The 11,761-nt window shown below is 42.9% G+C and overlaps 1 protein-coding gene across 6 annotated transcripts in view; it reads right to left on the reverse strand.

Moving 5' to 3' along the window:
- Positions 1-1,164: 1,164 nt before the first annotated feature.
- sfrp5 (secreted frizzled-related protein 5) overlaps positions 1,165-11,761 on the reverse strand; it is a 15,265-nt gene continuing 4,668 nt past the window's right edge. Inside the window, exons 2-5 of one of the 6 annotated variants that reach the window (XM_071526600.1) lie at positions 8,165-8,182; positions 8,080-8,081; positions 7,232-7,301; positions 1,165-2,901 (exon numbers count right to left, since the gene is read on the reverse strand). In XM_071526600.1, coding sequence (XP_071382701.1) covers positions 2,573-2,901; positions 7,232-7,301; positions 8,080-8,081; positions 8,165-8,182 — 419 coding nt within the window. In that variant the 3' untranslated portion in view covers positions 1,165-2,572. Of the gene's footprint in view, positions 2,902-7,231; positions 7,345-8,079; positions 8,082-8,164; positions 8,183-9,042; positions 9,054-10,806; positions 10,818-11,761 lie in introns of all 6 variants that reach the window. The other 5 variants (XM_071526601.1, XM_071526599.1, XM_071526598.1 and 2 more) reach the window with 5 other exon arrangements.

Here is an 11,761-nt window from a genome sequence, read left to right on the forward strand (position 1 = left end):
TTTGAATTCTACTCATCCTTTTCCCTCCAAGCTGCATCTAATCTACATTTTCTGCACGAGAGCTAATTCAACTTTGGTGAGGGAGGTGAACATTTCCCAACGCAGTGTATTCAGCCTCTGTGGAATTGCAGCTTTTGAGCTCTGCGCTTATCTCTTCCAATCTCACACGTTATGTGAAGAGACAGATTTTTGATGCCTCCTACAAAGGCAGCCTTGTCCTGCAGGATTCTAACCAATATCCCTGTCCCTTCCTATTTCTGTCATTCCACAGCCTAGAGACAGAGAGCGTGCCCTATCTCGACTATCAGCTGGAAACGGGTCGTCACACCACCGGCCTTCTGGCTTCGTGCGGTCTTGAATGGCCTCCACGTTCTGGGAAATATGGGCGGAAGATATCGAAGAATACAATGTCACAATTGATCCATCTTGCGTGTTGGAGAACGCCGATGCCAAATCTTTTTATTGTGGTGAATTCATTACGTGCGTGTCTGGATTGTTTAAGCTCTGGGTGGGTTTGATAGAGTCGGTCAATTACATTGCAGCCTGCTGTCTGTCTGCGTCACCCGCTTCACTCTCTGACACTCTCTGAGTCCTGCTGGTTTTCGGAGTCCTGGCTCAGAGGGGCGCGGGCTTCATGTGTAGCCTGATTAGGGGCGGTGTGGCTTGGGGAAGATCTTGGCATTGCGATGGAGGTTTCACTCCTTTCTGCACTCTCAAAGGAGAAATTAAGGTGTGAGGGAGGCCACATGCACTCACACACTCATCTATGCTCCTCTCTCTCTTTCAAAAATGGACAAACAAATATGAATGCATAGAACTGTATGGAATCACACAAGGATCACATTTTGTTGAACACACATTATATATGTGTGTGGGGAGAGGGGAGGCAAGTGTGTGTTTTATGTATGCATTTACTATTGTATGTAAGCAGGCATTCATGTGTGTTCATAGTAATATAGTCTAGACTTCCTTTAAAAGGCCTAAAGCAAGCCAGAGAATCATTTTCTTCAGATAATAAAGTCAGAAAACGAAGTGTCTACATGTGTGAGCGTGTGTCATGTGTGTTTTAATCATAATGACTTTGATTGTACTTATTTAAGATAAAGAAATTGCACATTTCCAAGAGGTATTCTTTATAAAAATTTCAAATATATTTTATTCATTTACTTTTTTTGTAAAACAAAGACGTATTTCAGTAACAGAACTACTTACAGGTTAACTGATTAAAAAACATTATTGTCAAAGTTAAATTTGTATCTTTTATTGCTACAGCAACGGTGAATTCAGGTGCTATGTCTGTACGTATGATTTCTGTTTTCATACCAAAGATGTATAACTGAAGCAAATTATGACAATTTCAGAAAAATAAGAAACATTTGAAGAGTGATAGTGAAAAAATAGTGAGTACCAGAGACTTTCCAATCCAACATCGTTGGTTCTGTCCGGAGTCTCTCTCTCTCTCTTTCTCTCTCTTTCTCCCCTTTTTTCTCAGGAAGATGTCTTCTCTGCCTCACCCTCCTCCTCTCTCTCCATTTCAAAAAGCAGAAATATTCAAGTTTCCCTCTTTCAGCCCACAGAAGCTGTACAACAGTCAGTGGAAGCATCATCCGGTCCGTCAGTCTATCTCTCTTTGCCGTGTCTCATTCCATTGGTCTTCTTTCCCAACAGGGACAGATCAGGGGAAAGAGAAAATGGCCTCGTTTTCTAATCATCTAGTGTTCATCTGAATTACCTACTTTTTACATGATCAAACAAATACAGTTAAGTGGATCTCCTACATACATTTCTCTGCTTTGACATCGTTCTCGGGAGCTCTGCACCAGTGTCTGCACTGGCCCATTGCATAGCCCGCATATAGTGTATCTTCTCTTCGCCCTTTTTACATAGAAAGAAACCCTCCCTTCCCCTTCAACTCCCTTTCCATTCTGTCTGAAATAATTACATCGTCAAACAAGCATTTTCCCTCCTGTAGTTGCCTCGACTCTTAAAATTCCCATTTCCCATTGCTACTGTCTAATCGATAAACATGGTTGCTGTAAAATATCATACATGTGATTTGCTCTACTATAACAAAAGAGGAAAATAGAGTTGTCTTGCAAAGTTCTGTGAATGAAGAAATTGCGAGGGGGTAGCAATCTCACTTTAGGATCAACATTCCTGCTCTTCAAAACTAGAAAGACAGGCAAGAAGTAAAGTGATATCTGGCTAATTGTTATAAAGTCTGGGGTTTCTTTGGGGCTTTTATGGGCAAGCATGTGGCTAAGGCAGTAATCTGTGGGACACGCAGACTGTGTAGCAGCTTTTTCCCTCCCCAACATTAATATGCCTGATTTATCTAAAGGGATCAGAACAACCCCCTTGATGAGTTGATTCATGTTAAAGCTGAGAAAACAAAAGCCTGGCCACCCTGTGGCCCCCTAGGACTACACAGTGGGATGGTAACAGATTTTGAAGGGATCTGGGGTTCAGGGACATATTACAGACAGGAGAATTAGGAACTAGCTGAAACAGGATGCGATAATGGAGTGAACTAACTGCGTAAGGTATTGAGGGAACAGTATGGGGATCTGTGTCACTGGAAGACGGTGTGGTAGGTAGGACACTGATGGGACTTCATGTACTTGATGGCAAACTTGAGCTCCTTGCTCTTCTTGTCCCACTTGTGAATGGACATGAGCAGCAGTTGCTGGTCCACTTTGCGGCCCATGATAAGGAAGTTGGAGCCCAGGCTGTCCAGCTGGGAGCAGGGGCAATTGGCCCCGTTCTTGATGTACAGGGTCAGCTTCTTCAGGTCCTTCTTCCGCAGCACGCCCTGCTTCAGCACCTTCTTCTTCTTCTGTGCCGCGATCAGCTTCCTGTCGCCCTTCTCCTTCTTCACCTCTTTGATCTTCATCTTGAGGGCTGAGGGAGGAGAGAGGGAGAGTTGATCAGTGACTTGAATTTGTTTCTCAGGAGAAAAGCTCTCCAGTGATAATTTTAGTCGAAAACATCATGGTCTACTTGTTCAATTATATTGCTATGTAAACAAAGTCTGAATACATGCCCAGAACAAACAAGTGATGTAATGGAAAAATAACCCAGTTCTCCTTTTAGCAAACCTAATTGTCTCACAACATTTGATTGGTTGGTTCAAAGAGAATGTAATTTACTTCCTTGTACTGTAGTTTTTCCAAATTTTGCCGGTCATTATTTTTAACTTTTGTTTTCTACCACATACAGACAATTACACCCAGGTGGATGGATGCCAATGATGTGTCACTCTGTTTCCCAAATTTCTCTTCTACTTTTTTTCAGAGCCTCCTCACAGGAAGAGCACTGAGCTCTGTGTTGGGTCCTGAACAGGCGGCTAGTTTACACCTCTCCCGAGAATCATCATTTAACCTCCGGCAAAAACTCAACACTAATATCCCATGCAGCGTCCAAAAAATGCATCCTGGTGTGTGTGAGTGTGTGTGTGTGTGTGTGTGTGCATGTGTGTGCATGTGTGTGTGTCTATCTATCTCTCTTACAGCATCAGTTCTGCCAGAAGGAAAGGTGTACAAGCTTTCGGTGTTATAAAGTCAATAATGTTTCTACATGGGACAACCATCCTTGAGAGCAATTAACAGATTTATATGGAACCATCATATCAAAAACCACTTGTCGGTCCATGTAGGTCAATCTCATTCTTTACATACCATTGCTATTCCAGGTCACCAAAGCAATTTAATTAAAGATGAAGATAAGATAGGCTAAAGTGCAGTGTAATCAGATGTCGTCTATTTTGTGCGTCTCATAGTTCTCTATCAGGAGATAACGTGTGTTTACTGGAAAGTCCAAGACTGTCATCACTCCAGGACTGTCCTGACCATCAGATAACTCCTCTGATAATAATTTCATTTTCCTACACAGACGTGTGTATTTTTCAAGGCAAAGGATATAAGATTAGATAACCTCTGTGCACACTGTAGATACCCGGCGTTACGTTACAACAAGCACCGGGATATCAAACTAATGAAGTGCTGACTCGTATCTGCTGTCCACCCTCATGTTTATACGTTCGTATTTATACATGTGAGAGATTAAATTTGAACTGCCAAGCATTTGAGAGAGGAATTCTCCGGGTGAGCGTTTTGACAGGCGAAATTAATCATGGGCAGGGCAAAGGCACGGGGCCGGTATGAAGCATCGCTATGTACCCGAGCCTCTTGGAAGATCGCCATTTCACTTCTCGCCTCCTTGTCTACTGTTTTATAAACATGCCTTCGTACACTCCGATGCATATATACACGTGAGGCAGTAGCATGTTCGCGGAGGAATGTGTGTGTTGAGTTGCCGTCCATGTCCTGATTCACATCCAGTTCCTTTACTGAGGGACCTTTAGTGTGTGTATGTACTGTATGTATTCGCGTGCCTGAGTGTGCGTGTACCTGAATGAGTGTATTCATGCATGCATGTGTGTGTGTACGTGTGTTCAGCGTGGATAGGGAGGATAAAATAATTTGCCCCAGCCCCACTTTGAATGCCCACCCATATTCAGTCATAAGTGATGCAGTGGGGCCCGCTGCGCATTTGAGCCTGGCCAGTATCCCCGTGACAAGCTGTGCCCACTTTTTATACAAACTCGCTCTCTTTAAAGTGAGTAGAGGCATGGAGGAAGAAGGGGAGCAGATGGAGAGAGGGAGAGGGAGGGAGCGAGAGAGAGAGAGAGAGAGAGAGAGAGAGAGAGAAGTGTGCTGTCATTTTGAGGAGAAACAGGTTTTCCTTGAGCTACAGCACGTCACCTCCCCTCCCAGCCAGGTGGAGACTCTATCTACCCTTGTCATTTGTGCCATGCTGCTGAATGGTACAACGAGGAATGCTGAGAAATATGGGTTCAGCCTTCAAAAGTAGACTACAATAAAACACGAGGTTTGAAAGACGTTTAGGGCGAGCGGCGTCCAAAGATGAGTAAGTAACAGCGTTCATGAGGCGTGAGATAAAGCTGTAATCAAATATCACCCTATAGAATAACATAGTAGAGTCACTCTTGGCTGCATCCCACAATCCATACGTCTCTGTTATCTTGACTCCTCCAGTCATCCCAGTGTCTCATCCGGTGACATACATCTACAGCCAATAACACCATTGTAATCTCTCCAGCGCTTGTCTATGGCTGGCTATCTGCCTTCAGATGTAATCATGTTTCACTCTAATGAAAAGAAAGACATTTTGTCTTGCTTTCTGATCCCAAAACCTTCCCCCCGGGTTGGCAACACAAGATTGAGATATTAAATCTTGCAATTAATCAGACAAATAAATATCTAAGTGTGATTTTTGTAAAGTCACGATAGATTACAAGGGATGAGCCGACATTTTGGTCGCAGTTCCCAGTGAGCAATGTGCACAAAAGAGTACTATTTTTTGTTGCTGGATGTGAATGATTATGCTATACATTTCTATTGTTTTGTAATTTGTCGTCCTCTATAATGTTCACAATTATAATATGCAGCCATGTTAGGCATGAGTAATTGCCAGAAAATAGATTATGAAACTTGGTCTGTGTTTTCCAGACATCTCCATTGTGCTATAAAATAGGCTGGGACAGGTTTCTGTAGAAATATGGTTTCCAGCATAGATCTGGCCACATATCATTTGCTATTATAATTAATCTGTTCAGAAGCCTGAGCCATGTTCTTCATGAGTCTCCCAAGGCTATGAATGTTCTCACCATTAGTAGTTTCGTCATCAGAGTCTCATGACCACAGAAAATAGAGAGCTGTATATCATTAACTCTAAAGACTAGGGCAATAGTCCAGGGAGAGTTTCAGTCGCAGAGTCCGTTGGGCCAAAAGCCTTGATGAGCAGAAATGGTTGGAATAGTTATGTTCTGGCTTTGTGTTCAGGTCATAACCGTGGTGGTGAGAAAGTCGAATTCTGGAAAGTAGAATGTTAGAAAATGGTGTTGAACGGACATTGGGGGTTTGTCTTTTTGTAAAAAAAAAAGAAAAAAAAAAAGAAAGGAATATAATTATGGTTGCGGAGAGCTACAGTTCAAAATGGGAGTCGCCAAATGCGTGTGTGCTACATGTGCGTGTGTGTGTGTGGTTATGGTTGTACTAGGGATGCATCCCACTTTTTCATTTTGACTTTTGACACTTCTCAACCAATATCAGCATAAATACTGTGGTTTCAGTTGCAAACCAATACCATAGAAAAGAAGAAACCAAAACAAAACTGAAATAAAGTACATGTGATGAAATTATTTCATAAAAAATCAAATAGAATTCAGTGTTTTTTTTCCACCCATGAAGAGTGCTGTTTCCATCCTTTTGAAGACAGGGAACCGAAACTAAAAACTAAAACATTGTAGCGTATGATGCTAACAGAACAACTCTGAAAAAGTCATCTGAAACTTTATTTTCTGGTAAAATGGAAATGAGCTGTTTGTAAATGTATAAGTTTATACATTGTTGTAGGTTTGTGTGTTTTTATGCAATTTGTAGTTAGTTAATAAGACATGAAGCCAATGCAGTGTTGAAGTACAAGACTGGCCCATCACCGATGCTCAGTATCAGTGCATCCTAAGTGCGTATGTGGTTATGTGTCTGTGTGTGTGTGTGTGTGTGTGTGTGTGCAGTGGTGGTCCTGGCATTGTTGTTGATATGCTAGGTGAGATACGTTTTTTTAAAGAGAAATTTCAGCTAGCAGACAGCTAGTAGAAAGGCAGGCTTGTAACATTGAATTACTATTATCACTACTGTAGATAGCTAGCAAGCCCTAGTGTAGCTACCTAATTTTCTCAATTTTACAAGTCAAAACAAAAATGTTACATAACAGAATAAAAACAGTTATGATGAAACATTTTTGTCCTCTTCTTCTGTTTTTTTCTTTTTTGACGTCTTCATGACACTATGAAGGCTCAGCTGCAGTGTAATCTGGCTTTCTGTGAGACAGTTTGTTTACCAGTTTACCAACCCACACCATGTCCATATTTTTGTTGTGCAACTCAGACAACTTTCAGCTGTATCACTTATGAACCTGGGTATCTGTGCGCCTTTGCTTACATTAAACTGTGTTACCTGTACACCCCTCTACCCCCACCCCACACTATTTAACACTCCTGTCGACATGCAGTGTGAGAGGTGGAGAGAGTCAAGAACGCATTACTGCAGGTCATGGAAGCTTATTTGAGTCCCATGCCAAGGCCCATGTGCCCAAGTCCCTGTGTGTCGTCATGCAGGTTTAGCACATTTTAATTGCTGGTACTTACCAAAGTCACTGGCGCAGTAATGTTCCATGATATTGTCCGCTTTCAGCTCGTTGTCACATGGAGGGCAGACCTTAGACACTGGGGGAGACAGAGAGAGGACACCGTCATCAATACTGTCACCTTTTCTAGTGTGCAGAGTGTGCTCTAACCATCTCAACATTATAATTTAAGCTGATGCTGCTGAGGCTTAGCTAATATCCTACAATGTTTCCAAAGAGCTCAGCGCAAAGTGGGCGGTTGAGTTGAGGTTTCTGTTAGTCGAGAACAGTCAGCAAGACCAAAGTCATGTCGATGTGCACTCGTTAAGCCCTGAGCACTTTTCAGCCACTTGTTTGGACCCCCCCCCCACACCACCACTCCCCACCTTGTCAGAGGCTATTTGCTGCGGAGGGAATATATAGTCCAGGAGTCTGACTGATGTTTGCCCTGCAATTACAGTGGAGAAAATGTTTTAATTCCAGCTGTTGTATATTTTGGTGGTGCAGGCGTGGTCTTGGCTGCTCAGAAAGGTAAACGTTGCAGCAGGAGAAGCTGAACATGGTGAAAAGTGATTCAGTACACAGACGCAGCCGGGGCTCAGGCCACACAGCAACCACACATTGTGAAACAGCAAGTGGAAACCAAAGCAACAAGTTGAGTTTATTTTTAACACAACATTTTGGCAAGGTCTCCTTTGCTCATTGCAAGTTTAGCCTCACTGTTTGTGATTTTGTGATTTACATTTTGTGTACCCACAGAATGTAGATACAACATGAAAGATGCCGAGTACAGGACTTGAAGTTTTTGTTATTTGTTTCAAAAAGGCTTGCTTGCTTTTACACCAGTTACTGCACTTTTGCAAGAAAAACTGCTTCAGAAATATGGCGTGGGACAACATTTCAACAATTATTATTATAATTTCACGCCAGTATTCTTTTCAAAGCACCTCTAAACAAACATGCATGGGAATTCCTTCTTCCATCAATACTTTTCTCTCTCTCTGTATCTCTCTCTCTCTCTCACTCTCACACACACACACACACACACACACACACACACACATACACACACGACATACTGCCTTGCAATTTTCCTCAAAGCCTCTTCAAAATAAAACATTTTTTATCACAATAACCACATAAACTCCATGTAATCCCAGAAGGACTGGTTATAGCTGTAAGTATCTCATATCAGTCCGCTGATCCACAAAACAGAACGTTGGGCCAATGGAGAGAAAGAAAGAAAGAGGCAGAGCATTAGAAGGGGAGATGGAGAGGAGGATGTGGTTGCCGCAGGTATAGAAATCTTCCCTACACCACTGAAACATATATACCTACAGAGTGATGGAACGTGCCATGATTAGAGACAACTTGTCTGAAGGGGGAAAAAAAAACATGGGCCTTCTGCTGAATAAGCGATCTTATTCAGACTAGCCGGACGACTGCTAAATTTTTCTGTTATTCTCTCACCACAATATCCAAAATATTTTCAAAACTCCCTCTCCCCCCGGCCTGATCTCTCTCTCTCTCTTGCTCTTTCACACAACACACACACACACACACACACACACACACACAGAGGACTATGCTAGACCAGTCCAGCCCAGGCCCCTAGGTTAAAAGTCAGGGTTCGAAGGTTATCACCCCAGCCCAAACCTCAGCGTCTGGGCAGATAATGAGAGGGGTCAAAGTTCAGCATGCCTCGCTGCCTGGGTCGTGGGGAGGTGAACCCCCTAACCGTCGCTCAGTGTATGTATATATGTGTGTGTGTGTGTGTGTGTGTGTGTGTGTGTGTGTGCCGGTGGGAGATGAACCATGTTCTTGTAGAGTAACTGCCAGTTTTTCTCCTCAGAGGGTTCCCATGCTTTCACAAGCGGGAGGCCTGCTAGGCCGGGAGGGTCAGGCCTCTAATTGTCTGGTGCTGACATGGAGACTGGGACTAGAGCACAGAAACACACACACACACACACACACACACACACACACACACACACACTAGAGAGAGGGAGAGATCTAGAGAGAGGCCAAAACTCCTCTGGATTTGTCTGTTTTGAACGATTCCCTTGAAGCTGTTACATCTAATTCAGACTCTTACTCAGTAATTCATTCTGGTTTCACAGGGGTGGTATGTTGGCAGAGGGCCCAGCTGTGTTGATGCCAGAGCATGTGTCAGGAGAGAGCAGTCCCTCCATGAAGCCCGGTGGAGTTTGGACCACCATTCGCAGGCCGCAGAGAAATCAATTAAGTGACGACTACCCTCATCATCATCCGGTCTCTATAGGGGAATCACCATCAACTTCTGGTGGGAATCGCTGCTTGATGCTTTTTTTTTTCCTGCTGCAGCTGACTTTGTACTGGCTTTGCTGATTATATTCACATTTCCAAGGGTGTAAAACTTCTCAGCAAATATTTTGACATTGAAGAGATGCCTGCACCAATGCTGAAAACCTGTGTAAATATAGCGCCAAAATGAAAGTTGTCTGTAGTTTTCGAGAGCTGCTACTTGCTCGCTAAATGTCTTTTTGATATCAGTCCAAAACTGTTTCCAAAGCTGCTTTAATACAATTTTTTTACCGTGACATAATGCCATATTATGAAAATTGTATGCTCTTTTGGGTTGACATTGGACTTGGCCTCTTCCTGCATGTCGGCGTTTGTCAAATGTGTGCTGGATTACATCCATAGAGTGAAATACAGATGCATTTAATGTTCCCAATCAAAATGGCGAATGTAATAGTATTGTCTGTCAGTGCTGTTGCCTTAGTTCTTCGCAGATATCGCTGAGGGGATGAGGAGGAGCTGGGTGGGGATGAGAGGACAGCTTAGGAGAGTGTGATGGGAGCAGGGCGAGAGGGGAGGAGGTCTGGTGGGAAGCCTTGTCATTAAGTGTCAAACAGAAAGCCAGAGTGGAAATGGTTTACGGCAAGAGTCCAATAATTTAACGGTAGAGCTTCACTTCATCATAGCTCTGAGGAGGTTATTGTCACACCATCTTCATCTCTCTCTCTCTCTCTCTCTCTCTCTCCCCTGCTCTCTTTTTGCCCTTTTCACTTTTTTCCCCTCTCTCTCTCTCACACACACCCATAAACTGGGTTTCCATTTAAGTATTTTATGCGAATTAGGATGAATTATTAGAGAAGCTGGATGGAAAGGGCAAAATTCTATAAAATTTCCTCAATATCACAAAAATGTTTTTTATATTCAACTTGAGGCAGAAAAGTTTTTTGTGGATGAAGAAATTTATTAGTTAGTTATTTATAGTGATGAAAATGCATTTGTCAAATAAAATATGATATGGGTTTGGCATGATCGGCCCCATAAATCATACAATTTCATTGCACAACAGTTAAATTGAAATGTCTGTAAAATATTTCACCAGCATGACCTCCCAGAAAATATGTGTTGTCTCTCCCAATGTCCCCTTCGTGTTTGCATGGTCATTAGTTGGCGCATTAGAAAATTGCCATGTGCATTTCCTTACTTTTGCCTTTGAACAGCACAAACATTAACTGACACCAGAGAACAATAACAACTTGCCCAATAACTATTAATTCCTAAAAGACTCTTTCCATTTTTGTCATGGATATGTCTTTTGACATTCGGGAAGCCTGCTCACGTCAACCCAGCCGAGGGAAACATAACCTCATTTGTATTTCATTGTTTGCAACATTCAGAAATGTGCTTCAAATTCACTTGACAGCTGGATAGAAACACAGTTCTACACACACACACACACACACACACACACACATACAAAAGAATGTCAGACAGATCCAACAGTATCTTCATCTGATCCCCTGACATATCTCGCCCCTGATCCCCTGCAGCCGGCGCATCACAGCAGCTTTTATGGGGAGAATGTTCCATTTAAAGTATGCGCAGGTCACCATCTCATGCCTCATTTGGGCCCTTTAAGTTACGAGCAGCAACACTTATGACATAAAACGGTACTGTGCCGGAGATGAAATACAGCGTGTGATTTATGTCGGAGGGGCTAACATCTGTTTAAATGCAGCATGCGGACAGACAGAGGAGGACCTAAACACGGCCCGCAGGCAGCCCCCAGGGCCTCCTAAAACACAGCACGCTCCTTGCATCTGTAGGAATCCTATACAGAAGAGAAAATACATTCTCAAAAGGCCTAGGCAGTCTTCCATGCACAGAGCATTGGATCACATTTTCCCTTTCATACAGCGGCCAGGGCCACATGAGTAGCGCCCATTGTGCTGCTGGGGACCTGACAGTGCTGCCTGTCTGCCTTAGCATGGTTGTAACTTACACTAGCCACATCAATGGCCGGCGAGGACAGACAATATCTTTCACACCATGCAATTTCAGCGACTTTCACTGGACAACGTGCATATTGTCCTGAAGAAAATTTGTTGCGAAAGCTTAAAACATATAACTCGGGTTATTGATTTTACCCCACGCACTAAGGCAAGAGTTTTACCGCAGTGTGGAGTTGTACTTATGATTATCATGCCTTTTGATTTACTGATGACTAGCTACAATTGCTATTGCTAAAGGTATTGTACTTAAATCGGGAATTGAA

The sequence above is a fragment of the Centroberyx affinis genome, unplaced genomic scaffold (genome assembly GCF_046629955.1).
Source record: "Centroberyx affinis isolate AG114_WGS23_722 - 3 ecotype Tasmania unplaced genomic scaffold, CSIRO-AGI_Caff_v1 ptg001434l_1, whole genome shotgun sequence".
Taxonomy (NCBI): domain Eukaryota; kingdom Metazoa; phylum Chordata; class Actinopteri; order Beryciformes; family Berycidae; genus Centroberyx; species Centroberyx affinis.